This window comes from Dipodomys merriami, unplaced genomic scaffold (genome assembly GCF_024711535.1).
Source record: "Dipodomys merriami isolate MVZ:Mamm:240054 unplaced genomic scaffold, mDipMer1.0.p SCAF_177, whole genome shotgun sequence".
NCBI lineage: Eukaryota > Metazoa > Chordata > Mammalia > Rodentia > Heteromyidae > Dipodomys > Dipodomys merriami.
This window is the reverse complement of record NW_027203126.1, coordinates 58326-79383: the sequence shown is the minus strand read 5'-3', so window position 1 is coordinate 79383 and position 21058 is coordinate 58326. Positions and strand designations below refer to the sequence as shown.

Sequence of the window (21058 nt, the reverse complement as noted above, 5' to 3'; positions counted from 1 at the left end):
CTGGGTCATGACCTCTGGGCCCTGCACTTGCTAGGCAAGTGTTCTACAACTTGAGCCAGGCCCCGAGCACTTTCTGCTTTAGTTACTTTGTAGATAGCATCTGTCAGGCCTAGCCTCAGACTGCAGTCTTTCCTGTGTCTCCTATATAGCTAGATTACAGGTGCCTGCCATCATGCCTGACTTTTTGTTGAAATGGGAGTCTTGACAATTTTTTCTGCCCAGGCTGGCCTCCTACCATCCTCCTCCCGATTTCTGCCTTCCAAGCAGCTGTGATTACAGGTGTGCACCACTATGCTCAATGGAAATTTCTTTCTTTAAAATCTTTGGCTTGGCTCTGGGAAGGTGGCTCAGTGGTAGAGCGCTTGCCTTGCATGCCTGAGGCCCTGGGTTCGATTCCTCAGCACCACATAAGTAAAAAGAAAAAAAGCCGGAAGTGGCACTGTGACTCAAGTGGTAGAGTGCTAGCCTTGAGCTGAAGAGCTGAGGGACAGTGCCCAGGTCCACGACCAGGCCCCCCCAAAAAAAATCTTTGGCTTGCACTCTGAGTGGTCTCTGTGATGAAATGTTTTCATTCAATGGTGACCAGTTTGGTTTTGGAAAAAGGACAAAAGTACTGGAGTGGCATTCATAGAGAATATTAGCATAGGTCCAAACACAAACTAGTAGGTAAAGCCTGGAAAATATTAAGACTGGTTTTCTTAGGCAACATCACTCCGAAGCCAAAGGCAGTCTGAAAGAGGAATTCATCAGACACTTGCCTGCGGGTGGATCCTGAAGTAGGTCAGGGCCTCCTGGGGCACCTCTCTGAGAGGCAGCATAGGAGCCGGGAAGACATGGCCTTTTAGAACTGTAGTGAGTGAGACCAGCCAGCCATGGGGCTGTCATCCTGTCACCTGGAATTCTTCTGTCTGCTTAGGGTCTTGAGGCTCAGGTCAGAATTTCATGCCTTTTAATTTCCAGCCCCCCCACTTAGTCCAGATTTTCACAGACTGATAATGACAAAGGGAAAGCTCTTTGCTACCAGGTATTGTCCACCAAGTATGACAGCAACTCCTCATAGCTCTTGACATGAGGGCAAACTCCTCCTCCTACCCTGAAGAGCCCACTCATTGCAAGTATTTCAGATATAAGAGGACTTTGTACCTTGGGGCAGTAAGCTGTGAATCAGAGTTCATTTGGGGCTCAGGAGGGACAAGAAGGGTTTATTTGATGTTTCTCCTGTGGTGGGATAGAGAGATTTTAACTTCCACGTCTTCAGCCCTCAAGGGCAGCCTTCAGAGGCTCCTTCCCAGAAAGCAGGCAAGCCTTCCAGCGAGCGGCCTTCTCACATTGCCCCTTGCTCCCACAGGGGACCTGCCGCAGCACCTGCAAGTGATGATCAACCTCCTGCGCTGTGAGGACAGAATTAAGCTGGTAGGAACGGCGGGCAGAGCAGTTCTTGTTCCTTCTGGCACTTGGTGGAAGCTTCTACATACCAGTGTCTTCTCTCACACTGGGCTGAGGGTGGAGCTTGGCAGTGGAACTCATGCTTAGCATGGGCAGGGCCCTGCAAAGCGGAGCCAGAGGTCCAGCAGAGGCGGCCCCTGTGTTGGCCTGTGCTGAGTGTAGATGTCTTCCTCTAGTTCACGCATGCTGGGTGGCGTTCTGCACCAGCTCTGTGTCTGCCAGCGATGGAAGTGAGGCCTGCCTTCTGTGTTGTTTGTCTCCCCTCAGGAAGGGAAACCCATTGGTCTTCATTTGGGGAGGGAGTGAGGCTGGGAGGGCCAGCCACTGAGAGCAAGAACATCATCTCCATGCAGGCCGTGCGCTTGGAGAGCGCCTGGACTGACCGCGTCCGCTACATGGTGGTGGTGTACAGCAGCGGGCGCCAGGACACGGAGGAGAATATCCTGCTGGGCGTCGACTTCTCCAGTAAGGAAAGGTGAGTCTCAGGCATGCTGCTTCAAGGGCTGCTGCAGAAGAGGCTCCTGTGGTGTCTTGTATCCACAGGCGAGGGTGGGAGGCATGATGGGGGGCAGGGAAGACTTGAAACCTGGTAATAGGAGTGCTGCTGGCTGAGCTTCTGCATTCCATTGCCATTCCTGGTCCAGTGTCTGCTGGCAGGAAGTCAGAGTATACTGAGAGGTCAGGAGAGTCACCCTGCCTAGAGCTCAGCACTGGGATCTGGAGGAGAGGGGAGGAGGGCTTTGATCCCCTCCCTCTTATTACAGCAGAAATACATGGGACTGACAGTTGATGAAGAAAAGAGTTTTGTTTAGCTCATGGTTTTAGAAGCTGGAAGTTGAAGATGGGTAGGTAGGTGCTGGTGGCACACCCCTATAATCCTAACTACTCAGCTATTCAAGAGGCAGCCCAGGCAGAAAGTTCTGTGAGACTCTGATCTCCACTTAACCACCAAAATGTCAAAAGTGGAGCTGTGGTTCAAGTGGTAGAGCACTAGCATTGAGCATAAAAGTTCAGGGACACTGCCCAGACCGTGAGTTCAAACCTTAAGACTGGCACACAAAAAAAATTAAAAGTGGGTCGACTCTTCTTACTTTTTTTTTTTTTTTTTGGGTCCAGTCGTGGGGCCTGAACTCTGGGCCTGGGCGCTGTCCCTCAGCGCTGCAGCTCAAGAGGGGCGCAAGTGGGTAGACTGTTCTGTGTGCTCTCTTCTGTGGGCCTCAGCTGTGTAGTCTCATAGGAATGCCCTCCTCTGCATGGCCTCTTCTGTGTGGTCTCTTCTGTGTGACATCACAATGGGGGAGCCCATGGGTCAGAGGTCGTCATAATCACCGGCTCTCACAGGAAATGAGCCACTCTGTGAAACCAGCACTCATTCCTTCCCTGGGTACCTGTACTACCACTTAGGGGCTGAGGCTGGAGGCCTGCACTTCGTTGAGGCTGTCAGAAACAGACGCCTCCAGCCTCAGCATGAGGCGGAGACATTAGTTGCTCTCAGTATGGCAGTTGTGATGGTTTGTTCCGACGAGAATGGGCATATTCTGGTTGGTCTGGCTGTCGACTGATTCTTTCTTCAATCACTGCCCAGCCCTTTAGGAACCTTCCAAGGCCTTCTCTCAACACAGAGTCCATTCCCATAACTCGCTGTTCTTGAACTAGATACTGTCTGTGTGCCCTGTACCCCTCACTTTGATTCAACATGACCTGTAGAAGCCTTTTCCTATCATCTCGGTTGTGAGCTGTGAGCACAGTGCAGCACAGGATGCCCAGGAGCTACTCGAATCCTCCAGTCACCCTGGGCGCAGTGGTCCTGCTCCACACCTTGCAGACGAGGAACCGTGGGGTCACCAGGGTCAGCCCAGCCAAACTCAGAGCAAAGTTGGGTCAGACCCTCCTCTTCTTTCCCCAAATGCTGCTGCAGCTCTCTTCTATACATTTGATCATTCATTCATTCATCCATAATTTCTTTCCTACCTCATTCAGTCATTCATTTGTTCATGATAGCAAACTCACGATACAGCCTCACACTGTATCTGCACACGCGTCCTTGGGAGGCCAGAGCAGCCACTTGTAGATCTTGAGTGAACTTGGGATCAGGGTCAGGAGCATTTCCAACACCATCAGCTTTGTGTGCTAGTGTGTTGCCTGTTGCTGTCTAGGAAGGTCTTCCAGAATGGACTCTAGGGACAGGCCTGTCTGTCCAGGTCCAGCTAGCTCTTGCTCTGATTACCTTGGGATCTGCTTTTTGCTCCATAGTTTCTCATACCAACTTCATTCTTCAGGAACCACCACCACCACCACCACCACCACCACCACCTCCTCCTCCTCCTCCTCCTACTCCTCCTCCCCCCCTCCCCCTCCTCCCCCTCCCTCCCCCCTCCCCCTCCCCCTCCCCCTCCCCCTCCTGCCAATCCTGGGGCTTGAACTCTGGGCCTGGGCACTGTCCCTGAGCCTCTTTGTGTTCAAGGCTAGCGCTCTACCACTTGAGTCATAGAGCCACTTTTGGCTCTCTCTGAGTAGTTCATTAGAGATAGCAGTCTCATAGACTTTTCTACCTGGGCTGGCTTTGAACCACGATTCTCAGATCTCAGCCTCCTGAGTAGCTAGGATTATAGACTTGAGCACCAGCACCTGGCACGTTCTTCTTCCTAAGAGATCCCCAGTGTCCCTTCCCTATCCCCACATGTGTGACCTCATAGTCCCCTCCTTCACTGTAGAATCGTAATTGCCAGTCACTATGGGGCTGTTGAAGGTGTGGAGGTGTGGAGGTGCTGTTGTGTCATGTCCCTGCTAGTTCTCGGTCTCTGCTCCTCTGTGGGCTTTGGCCCCACCACTGTAGAGCATGCCTGCTTCTTCCTCCCTCTGTCTGTGCTTAAGGAAGGAAAGCCAGTATGCCTCCACCTACCCTGGCCTTGGGCTGCAGCCTGTGCACCGTGCACCTGCGTATAACAATCTCCTTCTCTTCTGCCATAATCCCCTTCTCTCTGCCACTCCTGGTGTGGGTGATTAGCCCAGATCCAGTCTTCAGGACCAGGCCTGTCTGGCTATTGGAGTGTCACATTTGGTCCCTAAAGGATGGTTGTTTCCTGGCACGGACTTACCTGAGCGGTGCCAAGGGCTCTAGAGACTCAACATGAATTTTGCAGCTCTGCAGAGGAAATACAGTGAGCAGGAAGGGGAGTCAGAATTGGCCAAACTCTAATGGCTTAACCTGAAGGCCTTTGAACTACTCCCTCCCTCAAAGATGCAGGAAGGCAGGATTCAGGAGGCACTCTTGGTGGGCAACGCCCCAGAGCAGGAGCTGGCTCCAGCCCCAGAACCATCTTATCTGTGTGTGCCCACAAGGGTAGGGTTGCCCCTCCCTTCTCCCCCAAGGCTGCTAAACAGTAGCAGAGGTATAAGCTCAGGATTCCTGAGGCTTGGCGGAGCTGAATCTTGGCATCACTGCAGCCATTTCTTACAACCTAACTCTTCTTTAAGTGCCCAAAGAATTTTCAACATAATCTGAGGAGACCCCTCTGAGTAGCCCTTTCTCTCTGTTTTTCAGTGGCGCCAGGCTCTAAAGTCAATAAGTATCGTTTCACTTTTGGGATGGGCAAAACAAAAATCAGTGTGAGCTAGTGTGTGCAGTGCATGAAAATTAGAAGAGCAGAAATCTGAGCGTAAACTGCAATCAATGGTGGTATGGCTCTCTTCCTTCTCCTATCCCCCAGGACACATGAGGCCAGGGTTGGCTGCCACTGATTGTTTGTGGACCCTGGCAAGGTGTGGCCCTCTGCCAGTGCGTGGCCAGCTGTGTGCTCACAATTCCCCAAGAGGCTCAGCTGGTTTACAGAGGTGCAGCCACACAAGTGGTGCAACCATCCTCTTAGTGACTTGCTTCCATACCAGGACCCATGTCTGGTGAACCCAGTGGTGAGGGGCTCCTGCAAGGCAGCCTGAGAACTTGTCCACATGCACAGTCAGGTGGTGGGCTGTGAGCTGGCCAGGCTAAGTGAACATTGAGGGAAGACTACATGTTCTAGGTGGATGCTGACTCTTTGCCTTCTCTTTCCCCACTAGTAAGAGTTGCACCATTGGGATGGTTCTCCGGCTGTGGAGTGACACCAAGATCCACCTTGATGGAGATGGGTAAGGACATGTCTTGAGAAGGCCCTGAGCCTTGTAGACCCTGAGCCTGAGCTGGTTGGGTACCTGGGAAAGGGGTTCAGCTCATGGAGTGTCACTGGAAGCGTCCCAGTGTGTGACACACTCTGTGTGACACACATGAGCGCAGGCAGCTTGCTTGGTGGCAAATCCTCACTCTGCATCTTCTGTGGGCTGCGCCCAGGCAGTCCACAGAGTGTAGCCCAGCAGGGCTCTGTTCTGTGGGGCCAGGAAGGAACAACTTCCTGGGGCCACTTTGGGGGCTGCAGAAGAGGAAGATTGAGGGAAGGGCCACCTCGGTTCCATAGGTACTTCCTCCAGGGAGTGCATGGGGAGAGAAATTGCTTTTTTTTTTGTCGGTCGTGGGGCTGGAACTCTGGGCCTGGGCGCTGTCCCTCTGCTCTTCAGCTCAAGGCTAGTACTCTACCACTTGAGCCACAGCGCCACTTCTGGTTTTCTGAGTGGTTTATTGGAGATAAGAGTCTCACGGACTTTCCTGCCCAGGCTGGCTTTGAACCACGATCTTCAGATCTCAGCCTCCTGAGTAGCATGAGCCACCAGGGCCCAGCAGAAAGAGAAATCTCATAGCTTCAACATGTATCAAAACATGTTGCTAAAATGGTAGGATGATGGGGATATTTTTCCTTTTTATAAATATTTTGTTCCATTAATGTATTTTCATTAATTTTTTTTAAAAAAAAGAGGGGCTGGGAAGGTGACTCAGTGATAGAGTGCTTGCCTTGCATGCATGAGCCTCTGGGTTCGATTCCTCAACACCACATAAGCAGAAAAAGCCGGAAGTGGTACACTGGCTCAAGTGGTAGAGCACTAATCTTGAGCTGAAGAGCTGAGGGACAGCACCCAGGCCTAGAGTTCAGGCTCCACGACCTACAAAAAAGGAATGGGTACATAGTGCCTGAGGTAGTGGGTGGAAGGGATGGTTGTGGAAACAGGATGTTGATGCCACCTTGCCTGGCCCCTTTTTCTGTTTTCTCTTTGTTTGTTTGTTTCTGGCCTGGCTGGTGAGACGCAGGTTTTCCTGGAGTGACACTGATCAAGATGCATTGTACTCATAAATTGGCATGTTGAATGAAACCCCTTTGTGCAACTACTTCTAAAGATAGTTTACATTAAAAACAAATCAACAGCTGGGCATGCTGGTGGCCCATGCCTGTAATCCTAGCTACTCAGGAGTCTGAGATCTAAGGATTGTGGTTCAAAGCCAGCTGAGGCAGGGAAATCTATGAGACTCTTATCTCCAATTAGCCAAACCTAAAAACCAGAAGTGAAGCTGTGGCTCAAAGTGGTAGTAGTCTGCTAGCCTTGAGTAAAAAGCTCAGGGATAATGTCCAGGCCCTGAGTTCAAGCTCCATGACCAAAAACAACACTAACAAAAAGGAAACCAACAGGTCTTCCTGTAATCCCCATCACGAACCCTTGAAGTGCGCCCTCCCCTCAGTGAGTCCGTTCAGGGCCTGACTGCTCAGCACAGTGTCTTCTTTTTGTTTTTCCGCTCTCAGTGGATTCAGCGTGAGCACTGCAGGAAGGATGCACATATTTAAGCCCGTATCTGTCCAAGCCATGTGGTAAGTGAGGTTTGGGAACCTTTTAACTCCTTAGAAATAATTTTCTAGCCAGGCACTGGTGGCCCACGCCTTTAATCCTAGCTACCTCAGGAAGTTGAGATCTGAGGATCACAGTTCAAAGCCAGCCTAGGCAGGAAAGACTGTGAGATTCTTACTGCCAGTTAACCACTAGAAAACCAGAAGTGGTGCTGTGGCTCAAAGTGGTAGTAGTCTGCTAGCCTTGAGTGCAAAAGCTCAGGGACAGCACCCAGGCTCTGAGTTCAAGGCTTAGTTTTCTCTGGAGTGGTGAGAGTTAGGCCACAGAGCAGTATCAAACCTCATTCCTCCTCCATTCCTCCTTGCTGTAGCCAGTCCCTGATTCCTGGGGAATCAGGAAATCATGACCTTGCTGCACTCATGCCCCAGATGATTCTTGGTGTCTGGATAGTTTTTTGTCTCTTCAGGGAAGTGAAACAGTTAGGTCCACTTTTTTTTTTTCTGAAAACGTCAGAACTCAATTTCGTAAATGTTCAGCTCAAGGATTATTTCTCCCAGCAGTGGGCGGCTTGCAATCTCTATGGCATCTCACACATTCTTCATCACCCCCCCTTCCCACCTCCCACGGCTCTTTTACCTCTGCTGGGTTCTCTTGCACCCACTTACTGAGACATGGCCAGCCGGGATTCTCTTTTGAAAGGTAAAAGAGGGTGACTAAATAAAACAAACACCTACTATTGTGTCTTCTGTCTCTCCAAACCTGCTCCCAGGGAGCTTTTAGAGCACATTTCCTTCAGAAATCTAAGCATCTGAGCTTTTTAGCACATGGTAGGTCAGTGCGGGGTGGAATGGCTAAGGACATGGTCAGATGCCGGGCCGATGGTCCTACCGTGAGGCCTCCCTGTGCTTCTTGCATTTGTGGTTACCATGGCGTCAGAAGTAAACCTTAATTCGATGTAGTGAATTGGTAGAGTATAAAGTAACCTGTGGCTGGGCACTGGTGGCTCATGACTGTAAGCCTAGCTACCCAGGAGGCTGAGATCTGAAGATCATGGTTTGAAGCCAGCTGAGCAAGAAAGTCTGCCAGGACTCTTACCTCCAATTAACCACCAGAAAAGCCAAAAGTGGAGCTGTGGCTAAAGTGGTAGAATGCTAGCATTGAGCAAAAAAGCTCAGAGCCAGTTCCCTGGCCCTGAGGTCAAGCCCCATTACCACCAACAACAACAAAAAACCCTGTGAACTAGCCTGGTTGGAAGTTCAGGGTGGGGCATTGTTTATTTTTTTCCCTTTGGAGATGGGAGGGATGTTCTATGCACTGGAGGACTTTGTTGGTACCTGGGTTCAAGACCAGTGGTAGGACCCCACAGCTGTAAGTTTCAGGCTGTCGAGTGTCCTCCGTACAGCCTGTTTGTATGCAGGACTCCAAAGGACTGACCCACTGCCCTGCCTAAACCTTGTGTGGGAGGGGAGAACCAGCCCTTCTCGTGCCTTCCCAGACCTGACACCCCTCCCCTCCTCAGGTCTGCACTGCAGGTACTACACAAGGCCTGCGAAGTGGCACGGAGGCACAACTACTTCCCCGGGGGCGTGGCACTCATCTGGGCCACCTACTATGAGAGCTGCATCGGCTCAGAGCAGAGCTGCATCAATGAATGGAATGCCATGCAGGACCTGGAGTCCACTCGGCCTGACTCCCCAGCCTTGTTTGTGGACAAGTATGTGCCAAGCCTGCCTCCCCATCCCCTGGGCCTGACCTTGAGCCTGCACAAGGTCATTCCTTGTATAGGCCCTTGATGACAGTCACCTTCTTAGAACCAGTGTCTAAGGCCCTGTCCTGGTCTGGAGCCTATGGGCAGTCTCTACAGGACTAGCCCCTCACTTCTGTCATTCCCCACAGGACTGTGCTGCTCTGCATTTCCCACTCCTAACAGTGCTGTGTCCAGGCCTTTCTGCTGGAAGCCTGCCTTGCTCTTAGAGGAGCCTGGGTGCAGCCTCTGCTTCCTGAAGCTCCTTGTTCCAGGCCGCTCTCCCTGATGCACTCAGAGCACTTGGCTGTGTCATATGAGCTAAGGCCATGTCATGTGGCCTGAAGCTGCATTCTTCAAAGTCTTGTTTGAGATGACGAAGAAGAAGGAGAAGCTATTCTTTGCTTCTCTCTCAATCAGGCTTCCGGTCACTCCAGACCTCTGTGTTGTGCTGGCGCCTGTGTTTTAGGAGGATAGCGACAGTCCTGAAAAGGAGTGGGAGAAGTGGTGGTCACCTTCCTGGGGAAGGATTGCTGTGGTCTAGGTGGCCTCGGGCCTTGTTAGCAGAGCGCTGGCTTGTAGAAGTTACAAGAGTGAGTCCATGTGAGAGGAAGTAGCAGGAACTGGACACAGCTGGGACAGGTAGCTCAGGAAGCAGCAGTAGCCACACACCCAGGCATGCCCAGGTAGAGCCCCAAGGGCCCAGTGGAGTGCGGATGTTCCTCTGGCAGTTCCGGTGTCTTGCCCCAGAGGTCTGCAGGGTCTCAATGGGAACAAGTTTCTAAATGATCACCTGTCTGACCTGCTTGCCACTCTGTAGGCTCCTCCTGTGGGAAGTGGAGCAAACTCTGCTTCTCTACTTCTCCTGACCCCTGAGAATCTGCCTCTGCATAACTACCTACACACCACCAGACCCAAGTGCCTGGTGTTTCTGCATCCTCTGACTTTAGTCCTGTGCTCCTGCTGTTTCCTAAATGCCCTTTCTTTCCAGGCCAACAGAAGGGGAAAGAACCGAGCGTCTCATCAAAGCCAAACTTCGGAGCATCATGATGAGCCAGGATCTTGAGAATGTGACCTCCAAAGAGGTAAGAGAATGTTCCCTGCCCTAGCAGGCTCTTCTCTGCTTGTGCTGTGGCGCAGCAGTACCAGTGGGGGTATAGGTGTTAGAGTCAGGCTGTAGTTTGACTCTGGAGCTACTGCTAGTAAAGTTGTGACATCTTGGTCTCATGTCTGATCCTCTCTAACCTTATCTGTATAATCTAAGACCTTGGGTTACACTGAAAACTACCTCCCTATTTATTAGTTTATTTGCTTATTTATTTTTTTGTCAGTTGTGGGCCTTGAACTCTGGGCCTGGTCTCTGTCCCTCAGCAATTCAGCTCAAGGTGAGAGCTCTACCACTTGAACCACAGTGCCACTTCCAGTTTTCTGGTGGTTTATTTGCTACCTGGGCTGGCTTTAAACCCAGATCCTCAGATCTTAGCCTCCTGAGTAGCTAAGATTATAGGCGTGAGCTACCAGTGCCCAGTGCTACTTATTTATTACTGGTCTTTGGGATTGAACTCAGGGCTTGAACACTGTCCTTGAGCTTTTTTCACTTAAGGCTGGCACTCTGCCACTTGAGCCACAGCTCTACTTCTGGCTTTTTGCTTGTTAACTGAAGGTAATGGTCTCGTGGACTTTCCTGCCTGGGCTGACTTTGAACCACAATCCTCATATCTCAGCCTTCTGAGTAGGTAGTATTACAGGCTTCAGCCACCAGTGCCTAGCTAGCACTTTGCTTTAAAAGCCCTCTCCTTGTGAAGAAAGAATGCAATGGATTTTAATGGCAGCTTGGACTAGGTAGATCTAAGAACTTGAAGTCGCTATTTTAAAAGCCCATATGCTGTCCTATTATTAATACTTCTAGAGGTTTTTATTTTGTCTGCTTTTGAAACAGGGTCTTACTGTATAATCTAGGCCGACTTTACATTCTGTCTTTCTGCCTCAGTCTCCTGAATGCTGGATTTGTGGGTATGCACTACCCCACCTGGCTTAATTAACATACTTTAGAACTTTATTTTTTATTTATTTATTTTTTGTTTTGTTTTTGGTTGGTCGTGGGGCTTGAACTGTGGGCTTGGGCGCTGTCCCTGCGTTCTTCAGCTCAAGGCAAGCGTTCTACCCCTTGAGCCACAGCACCACTTCCGGTTTTCTAGTGGTTTATTGGAAATAAGAGTCTCACGGACTTTCCTGCCCGGGCTGGCTTTGAACCGCGATCCTCAGATCTCAGCCTTCTGAGTAAGCTAGGATTACAGGCGTGAGCCACTGGCGCCCAGCTACTTTAGAACTTTATTGTGCTACATTCCTGAGACTGGCTTTACATTCTCAGGACAATGTATTTAATAGTTAATTGTAAACATGAGCACCTTCCACTCAATGGAAATGAACTCAGGTAAAGCAGATCCCTTGTGTGAAATCACAAATTCCTCCGCTTGGGTTTATTCATAAGCTGAGTAACCACTTTCCTGCCACCTACACACAAATGTTGCGAGTGTCGAAGTGCTTTACTGTGGATGGGGGGAGATAAAACATATCTCCCTTTTTGTAAACACCATGGTTTGCATTGTGATTTTAATCATTTAGAGGTGGGCAATTGTTTTCTTTAACAAATCACTTTTCCTAATGGTTTGTGCTCTGCAGATCCGTAATGAGTTGGAGAAACAGATGAACTGTAATTTGAAAGAATTCAAGGAATTCATAGACAATGAGATGCTACTTATCTTGGGACAGATGGACAAGCCTTCTCTTATCTTCGACCATCTTTATCTTGTAAGAAGCACAGCTCGGCGGTATCTAAGTTGGGATCAGAAATCAGACCTCACTGTTTGGGGCGGGGGGGGGGGGGGGGGGGAAGGGGAGTAGGTAGAAAACTTGGGTCATGGAGCCTCTGCCCCGACCCTTTCTCTGGCCCACAGCCTCTGCCCTGCTCTGGAGCCAGGTGTTTGAGGTGTAGCTTCAGCTGAGTTTCGGGGAGTTACCTGGAAGCAATTTGGCCTCATCTGGTGGTATGTGCTTTCAAATCCTTGCTAATGCACTAGCCCATCTAGTTACCCCCAAATGGTTCATGGGCCATAGACCACCCCGTGACTAACAGACAGATAGCCACCAACCCCACAGTTCCACCGGGACAGAGTGCACAACTGAATTGTAGCTTCTCCAGGCCGGCCAACTCCTGTACCCCACCCCGAACCCACCCACCAGGGTGGCTTGTGCTGACTCCTAGTATGCAAGCCCGTGCTCAGTGTCTTCATGCTGTAAATCTCCTTAGAAGGCAACTGGCAAGTGTTCAAAGGCAAGCATGTTGCTAAAATTAGAGCAGCAGCTGAGGGGTGGAGAGGAAGTCAGACCCAGCAGGGCAGACTTTCTTCTCTGCTGCCTTACCTGCTCTGACTTTCAGCTGGTCAGTTGGCCTCTCCTGTCCTCCATCCTGGACCTCATGGGTGATGCCGGGATTGCATAAGACACACCCTAAGATGCCAGAGCATTGGCCATGAATGGAGATCAGGGGTAGGGAGGCTGAGGGAAGAGGGACCCTGGCTGCTGAGACCAGGGTGGCTTCCCTTCCACCTCAGAAAGTGAGCAGTCCCTCAGATGGCTCTGTGGTAGTTTTCTGCATAGATACATGTGTTTCAGTGCTCTCAATGTGTGGACGTGTGCCTAGATAGAGGCTTTGTGTTAGACGTTAACATGTAAAGGCACATGTGGGTTTGAAGCTGTCCTTGAAAGATACTGGAATGGGCTAGGCTGATCTCCCTGAAAGCCATGCATGTGAAGGCTCCCCTTTCTCCTCCTCCCTCCAGTCTCCACTAGGTGGTGGTAACAATCAGAGGAAGCTCACAGCCTCTAGAACCCTGGGCCCTCTCCGTGTGGTTTGGTGCTTTATGTCACTTTTTCCATGAGAAATATGAAAAGAATTTTTATAGTTGAGGTTCTCCTTCAAATATGAAAACCCAGCTCACAGCACGGTTTGCCAACATGGTCAGAGCCATTGAGTCCCAAGGGCCCTGCGGGGACTTGGCCTGGAGCTGTACACTGGGTGTCTCTCATATCATCTGCCTCCTAAGAGCAGTGACCCTTTCTGCTTGCTGTTTTCCCTTCTGTTTCTCTGAGTGCTAAGGAAGAGAATGGAAGAGTTTCTTTTGTTTTGTTTGTTAACACTAATACTTATTTAAGTATTAAGCTAGTAAGTTGTAGACAGTCGGGAATGAGAATCCATGAGAGGAAGAAAAAGGCACTTTGGAGTCCCACACTCATGGTGGTCCCTCATAACATCTTGGTGGGTTTATTTTCCCTGTCTTGTTTTTTTTTTTGCTTTTTGGGGTGGTTTTTTTTTTTTTTGGAATTGAGTGTGGGCCATCATTGAGTGTGGGCTTCTTCGGTGCCTGTGTAGCTTCTTAAGAAAGAAAGAAAAGGAAGCAATCATAATGTTGGTTTATACACATTCTTTTTTCGTTGTTATTTTCTTTTTCCTTACATGGTGTCTCCAAAAGGCTGCTTTATCTTAATGGCTCCATTATAGGCCTCTCTCGTCATTTATTTTATCGGTTTCTTCCTGTGGGTCCTTTGGGTTATTTCCATTGTTTTATTATGAATAACCATAAATATCCTTGCCCTTAAATCTATGTGAATTCTGGTCATTTCCTCAGGATAACTTTTTGACAGAGTGCAATTACTGGGTCAGAGGGTAGGAACTTTTACAGTATTGCCAGAATACTTCCCAGCAAAGGTAGACCAATTCCCATGGTGACCCAGGGGGAAGGGAGGCACAGACTGTAGCCTCTGATGGCTGAAACAATAGGGTGGAAGAGCTGGGGTCCCTAAAGCCAAGGGACTAGTGAGGACTGTGCACGTGCATGCGGGCAGGCACATACACACACACACACACACACACACACACACACACACACACACAGACGCGCACGCACACACACAGATACATACACACACACACACACACACACACAGAGTCATGCTGTTGGACCTCAGGACCCTGCTTGGATTTCAGCCTCTGCCAGTTCTGTCTCCAAGGCCGCAGGGTTAGGGAAAACTGTGCATCCATAGCAGCTCTGAGGCTGACGTGTGACACTCATGGGGTTTGTGTGATCTGTCCCCCAGGGCTCTGAATGGAATGCATCCAATCTGGAGGAGCTGCAGGGCTCAGGGTGAGTCTGCTCCCTTGTCTTCCTCTCCTTCCAGCAGCTTAGGAAGCCTCCACTCAGCCTTGGCTGTGGGGCCCAAGACCAGGGCTGCCCACTGCTGACTGCCTCTCCCTGCTCTCAGAAGTGGCTGGAGGGGCTTTTGCATAATGAAACTGAAGCCCATCAGTGATTATTTAGTGATGGATGGGTTTTTAATTCTGGAGTCTTGAGTGATGGAGTATGTCAGGGAGAAGCCTCCTAAATCATACTCAAATGACGCATAGGACAGCCTGGACCTGCTTGGGCCCTAAGCTCCCTACCACTGCCTCCTCCATGCCTCTGCCTCCTCCATGAAACGTAGCCGCTGCCCCCAGTGTGCACGGTGTGTTTGGGCTGTGTGACCAGTCCACAGCCCTGATAGCTCCATCACTCCCGCCTCTGTCTGGTGTTCTACTTTGAGTCCTGGGGGGAATCTTGAACTGAGTGCTGTGTGTTGGGCAGGAACATGCTTGTCTTGGAGCAGAACTCAGCAGTGTAAGTGAAAATGTTTAATGGAGACCTTCAAGAACAGATGTCTGGACTTCTGTTAAACAACAACAACAAAAAACAGAGCCACAAAATCACCTTTCTGTGGTCTGAGGTGACAGCCTTCTTGAATTGCTACATTTGAAAACCAAGACTAAACAAATCTTAAAATATCTCTTTAAAACTATTGGTTAAGAAGTGTGCTCAGCCGAGTGGCACTCAGCTGTGGGGAGACACTCCATGCTTCCATTTTGCTGGGACCCATAGGTGGCTTTTAAAGATACTGTTTGATACATCTTAAGTACTTATTTGTGAAACCTATGGGAGATGTTTTCCAACTCCTGAAATTATTTTGGTGGTCTTGCAGAAATTAAAGTACATCTTGGATGCCATCCTCCTCCTTACACTTCCCAAACAACTGAGATGACAGGTGTGAACCACCATGTCCAGCTTTTTTCTTGAGATAAGTCTCATTAACTTTATGCCCTTGCTGGCCTTGAACTGAGATCCTCTGGATTTCTGCCTCTTTTGCACAGCTGGGATTATAAGTGTGAGCCACCATACCTTGGTCCCCACCTTTTTTTTTTTTAAGATAACATTCTCATTTCTGCCTTGCCATAGCTGGGATTACTATTACAGGTAGTTGTTGTAAGTTTTGGAACTTTAGAAATGTAGTTAAATAACAAATACGTTTGCTTTTCAGGGTTAACAGTGTTTCAGACTAAATTTTCTTTTCCTTTTTCTCGCCCTTCCTTCTTGCTTTTTTTTTTTTTTCAATGTGATGGTACTGAGACTTGAACTCAGGGCCTGGACTCTGTCCTTGAACTTTTTTTTTTTTTTTTGGTCTGTCATGGGGCTTTAACTCTGGGCCTGGGCACTGTCCCTCAGCTCTTCAGCTCAAGGCTAGCACTCTACCACTTGAGCCGCAACACCACTTCCGGCTTTTTCTGTTTATAATGGTGCCGAGGAATCAAACCCAGGGCCTCATGCATGTGAGGCAAGCGTTCTACCACTGAGCCACCTTCTCAGCCCCTGTCCTGGAACTTTTTAAAAGTTAATACTCCACCACTTGAGCCACAGCTCCACTTCTGGCTTTTTTGGGATTGTTAATTGGAGATGAGAGTCTCACAGACTTTCCTGCCTGGGCTGGCTTTGTACCTCAGTCTCCTGAGTAGGATTACAGGCATGAGCCACCAGCACCCAGAACCGTTTTCTTTATTAAAAGGTTTTTTAAAATAGATTTTTGTGTAAGAGTCACATGTGGGATGTGTGTGTGTGTGTGTAAATATTCATTTTTATCACCTGTAGGCAATATAAAAAAATTACTGTCCAGTAAAAACAGAATCTTAACCTTTATTTGTATGTATTTAAATTGTCTTTCTCTGCCAGTTTTTTGTTACTTTGTTTTTTTATAGCTCCTCATTCTGAGTCTCCAGATTTGTTTTTGCTTTGTTTCCATTGCAGGGTTGACTACATTTTAAATGTTACTAGAGAAATAGACAATTTTTTCCCCGGCTTATTTGCATACCACAACATCCGAGTGTATGATGAGGAGACCACAGACCTGCTTGCCCACTGGAACGAGGCGTACCATTTCATAAACAAAGCCAAGTAAGTGGGCAGCGAGCAGGGCTCAGCCAGAGGCTGGGCAGGCAGAGGTGCAGGGTAGGCCAGGGCTCAGGAGCTGGCTGGATGGAGGAAACATTGCCATCTGCTGACCTTTGGTTTTAGCTGCAAGACCCAGGCACCAGAGTGGAAGTTGGGTCTTCTCCAGGTGGGGTCCTGATGGGCTTCTCTCCCAGCTGCCTTGATAATGGCACGAAAGCATCATGAGCAACACTGACTCCAGGCAAAGGCTCCATGCCAGGGGCCCCTGGGGGCTCCCTCCAGTGGGGGGGAAGTTCTCTGGGTCAGGGAAGAGCCGACACTTTCTGGCTTAGATCTCTTGGATCTGGCCTTAGATTTCTTAGATCTCTTGCTCCCCAGAATAGAGGCTGCTTTCTCCCCCTCAATTAGTTCCATCCTCCTGTTCCTGAACAGTCCACCTCTTACTGAGGTCCAGGGTGGTGACATAGTTAACCCTGAGTTAAGAAACATCCTCCTCCTCCTCTGTACTGCTCCAGCCTAAAGATGCAGGTGTGCCCTTGCCAAACCCCAGGGACACACTCAGGGCTCCCTGGATGGAGACTGTGGCAGAAGGAATTGTAGACCTGGGGTACAGAGAGCTGGAACCCAGTCCTACTGGGTGGGTCTCCCTCGCATGAAAATCAAGGTTCACAGGTACAGCCCTTCCCAGCATGACATTCCTTTTTTTTTTGGCGGGGGGGAGGTCAGTTGTGGAGCTTGAACTCAGGGCCTGGGCACTGTCTCTGAGCTCTTTTTGCTCAAGGCTAGCACTCTACCAAATTGAGCCATAGCACCACTTCTGGTTTTCTGGTGGTTCACTGGAGATAAGAGTTTCATGGACTTTCCTGCCTGGGCTGGCTTTGAACCACGATCCTCAAATCTCAGCCTCCTGAGTACAGATACGAGCCACCAGCACCCAGCTTATGCATTCCCTCTCATCAGGAGCAGGACTTAGAGAGATGCTGTCCCCACCCTGGCTGGGAATATGGCTACATCAGCCATGCCTGGGCCTGGCCCTGCCTCCCTACAAGTCACAATCAGCCCCATCTTCCTCCCTGAGTCTGGACTGTGCTGTCCACTCTCGCCCTGGCTAGCCCCACACTGCTCATTCCCCATGGCCCAGCTTTGCTGACCTCGTTTCCTCAGCCAGCACCTCCATCTGCAGAGACAGTTGGGGGAAGCCTTTGCTGAGGCCCCTCAAGCAGCTCCTGGCTCCCCAGGAAGGTTTGTGGGTGGCCTCACCTGTCCCAGGGCTGGACTGGCTCCCAGTTTGTCCCTAAGGACTGTGCACTTGAGCTCTGCCAAGTGAGGCCCTGCCCGGTCAAGGCAGGTTTCTCATGCTCTCTGTGGTGTGCTGATCTGCCTCTCAGCAGCGCTGTTTCCTTTGCAGGCTGGTTGAATGAGCCCCAGAAATGGAGGACTTGAGAGGGCTTGGGCTGTGAGATAATTTGAGGGTTTGGAAACCTCCGGTGGCAGAGCCTGCGTGATGAACATGTCTAATCCCTGCTCCCCTCCCTGCAGGAGGAACCATTCCAAGTGCCTGGTCCATTGCAAAATGGGCGTCAGCCGATCTGCATCCACGGTCATTGCCTACGCCATGAAGGAATTCGGCTGGCCCCTGGAGAAAGCGTATAACTATGTGAAGCAGAAGCGGAGCGTCACCCGGCCCAACGCCGGCTTTATGAGGCAGCTGTCTGAGTATGAAGGCATCTTGGATGCCAGGTGGGTGCTGGCCTTGGGAGAGGGGGGCGGGCAGGCAGAGCCTAGCCAGCCAGGTTGACAGTGGCTTCTGAAGCTAAAAGTGTAGGGAGTGAGCTAGTTTGAGAAAAACATCTACTATTTGGGTTTCAATTTGTAGTTTCCGGGAGGAATCCATTTGAGTTTGTTGGCACACTGAAAGCTTCAGGGAAGGAGCCTGACCCCTTCACTGAGGCAGCTTGCTACCCAGTATGTGCTGTGGGTACACACCCCTCCCATTTGCTCTCTCCCAGCCATCAGGTGCCACCAGGGATGTGCTGGCAGTCTCTCTAAACCCTCCTCCCCTCTCCTGTACTCTCCTGAATGTCAGCTCTGCAGGCACTGTGAGAAGCATTATGGCGGTCCCTCCAGAGCCCCAAGGAAAGCCGCTGCATGGCCCAGCCTTTTGCCTGGGGTGTGTACCAGGATTCTAGGGTTTATTTTACATAGCAGCAACCCTTGAAAGCAGCCCAAAGGTGGCCACAGATGGATGGATGGATAAATAATGGGAGACACACACACAATGGAACTTTTCCCTGCCATAAGAAGGAAGAGAATTATAGTCCGGCCAGGTAGTGTATGCCTGTAGTCTCCGCGCCGTGGGAGTCTTGAGGTGGCAGGATCGCTTGAGTCCAGGAACTCAAGGCCAGTCTGGTCCACATAGTAGACTACATGTCAACAAAAGGAAGGACGGAAATCTGTCACTTGCTATACCATGAATGAACCTTAGGGTATTGTGCTAAGTGAAAAAAGCCAGTGGCACTAAAGGCATAGAATAGCTCTGCATTTATTTGAAGGCCTTGAAGAGTCAGACTTAAAGAGACAGAAAGTAGGGCAGTGTTGCCAGAGGCCAGGGGAAAGGAGAGTTAGTGTTTAATGGGACCTGGAGCTCTAGCAAGATGGAAGCCGCTATGGAAGCAGATGGTGGTGATGGGTGAACATTATAAATGTTCACTGCAGAGCTGTGCACTTGAAATGATCAAGTATGTGTACTTAACCACTCTTACATTCTATTAACCACCAAAAAAAGGGAAGTGGAGGCAAAGAGCTCAGGGACAGCACTCAGGCCAGGAGTTCAAGCCTCACAACCACCACCACCAACAAAAATCTATAAGTCCTCAATAAATGTAGGTGCTAAAATCTGTGACTTTATTCTTGAAAGGGTCTTTCTGCTTCAGTCTCTCCTCTTTATGAGGACGAAGAAGGAGCTGGCGCTGTCTGCCTCACAGCCAATGGACAGCAGGAGGGAGATAGATGCACAGGCCAGTCAGTGATGGCCTTGGTAGCAGAGAGAGCTCAGTGAGGGGGCCCTGAGGTTTTCTGCCTACTTCAGGTGGTGGGGGCGGGGCCCCTGCGTGACTGATAGCCCAGGCTGTCCACACAGAAGCCAAGAGCTCAGGGCTCGCTCTCTTCCTCCCTCTTACCTTCCCTCAGTCTGTGTGAGTGGCGGCCTTCCGGATTCTTTCTGCCTTGTGTTGGAAAGAAGCCAGAAGTGAAGTCCATCAGCTTCTTGGCCAAGTTTGGGAAAGCAGGCGTGTTCTGGCAGAGTTGAACAGTCCAGAGAACTGCTCAGGGCATCTCTGGACTCCTTCACTGTTAGTGAAGAGCAGCTGGACTGGTCCCCAGGCAGGGTTAGGAGAGGAGAAAGAAGGGGAAGGGAGGAAGGAGGAGGAAGACTCAGCTGGTCACTCACCATATTCACTGCAGCTGAATTGGGTCTGCAGGCTGGGCATGGGGCTGCACAAGATTGACCTTGCATTGTGGCTCTCAGAGTACCCCATGGTCAGGATGCTTTCTCTCCCTGGAGCCTCTTAGCGTACACTGCGCTGTGGTTACTTATCTTTTCCCTCCCACACCATGCCAACACTTTTCCTGTGAGGCCTGTGGAAGTGTCTTTATTTCATTACATATACGTCTGTCTGTCTACCTGTCTTCCTCCCTCTCTCCCCCCCTTTCTTGCATAGTTCAGTAGAGGAGCACTAATTAGCCTAGGAATCACAAGGCCCTAGGATTCCATCCTCAGCACTAGAAAACAAAGCAAAACAAAATCTAAATGATGTGTACTAAGGTATTTAAAACTGATCCATAATCTCTGGCCTAAACAAATAGCAATTTTCTAGGCTCTTCCCAAATGTATTTATGCACATTGTGTTTCCATTACATTAGTGTGTAGATTTCACTACAGTTGAGTTGGAGAACAGACAAACACTGAGCAAGGGATATCAGTGTGTGCCAAGTGTGCGCAGTTAGATAGAGCCAAACTCCTGGGCACAGGTGACAGTCAGAACTCCCTCCACACATCTGCCTCACTGTCTCCACATTGGAAAAGTTACACAGTGTCTTGTGGGAGCCTTGATGATTTAGGTCCCAGGTATATTCCTGGGAGCCCAGCACCCTCACCAGGGCCCTGGGTCCTAGGGTGCAATCCTTCTGACACCCCTTCCTCTACCCTTCCTCCCCACAGCAAACAGCGGCACAACAAGCTGTGGCGCCAGCAGACGGACAGCAGCCTCCAGCCACCTGTGGAAGACCCCACGGAGCCCAGCGACTTCTTGCCTGAGAGCCTGGATGATGCCCCAGACACCCAGCTGCTCTGCCTACACGATGCCACCCAGCCCGGGCTTCCAGGAGGCCAGACCCCAGGAGGGCCCTCTCTCCCCTACTCATTCCGGAGACTCTCTGATCCCCACAATGGTGCAGGCAGCTTAGTCCACCTAGAAGATCTTGAGAGGGATGCTATGTTGGATGAGGCAGCCCAGCCAGCGGAGGCGCCCAAGCAGGCCCCGCAACCCCAGGAAGAAACTGGGCTCTGCAACAAGGACGTGAAGAAGAGACTGGAGTTCAGGAGCCCCGAAGCCCACAGCGCCTTGCAGCAGATGGAGGACATGGACCCGGAGGAGAGCCCCAGGGTGGGGAGGTGGGGGCGGCCTGCTGCCCCGCCTGCGAGGAGCCCACTCAACCGGGAAAACCTAAACAATAACAACAGCAAGAGGAGCTGTCCTGATGACTTTGAGGTAAGCCGGAGTGGGGAGATGCCCGCTCCACAGAGCAGCCTCCCGCCCTCCCCGCTACCTTCCATGGTTCACATCTCAGC

At 50.4% G+C, this 21058-nt stretch overlaps 1 protein-coding gene across 2 annotated transcripts in view; it reads left to right on the top strand.

The window, feature by feature from the left end:
* Positions 1-21058, top strand: part of LOC138829821 (protein phosphatase Slingshot homolog 1-like) — a 54468-nt gene that overhangs the window by 23223 nt on the left and 10187 nt on the right. For both annotated transcript variants that reach the window (XM_070026345.1, XM_070026346.1), the window contains 11 exons: positions 1349-1413; positions 1800-1921; positions 5506-5574; positions 7110-7175; positions 8672-8866; positions 9888-9981; positions 11579-11707; positions 14054-14100; positions 16066-16212; positions 17749-17949; positions 20429-20978. In XM_070026345.1, coding sequence (XP_069882446.1) covers positions 1349-1413; positions 1800-1921; positions 5506-5574; positions 7110-7175; positions 8672-8866; positions 9888-9981; positions 11579-11707; positions 14054-14100; positions 16066-16212; positions 17749-17949; positions 20429-20978 — 1685 coding nt within the window. The remainder of the gene's footprint in view (positions 1-1348; positions 1414-1799; positions 1922-5505; positions 5575-7109; positions 7176-8671; positions 8867-9887; positions 9982-11578; positions 11708-14053; positions 14101-16065; positions 16213-17748; positions 17950-20428; positions 20979-21058) is intronic.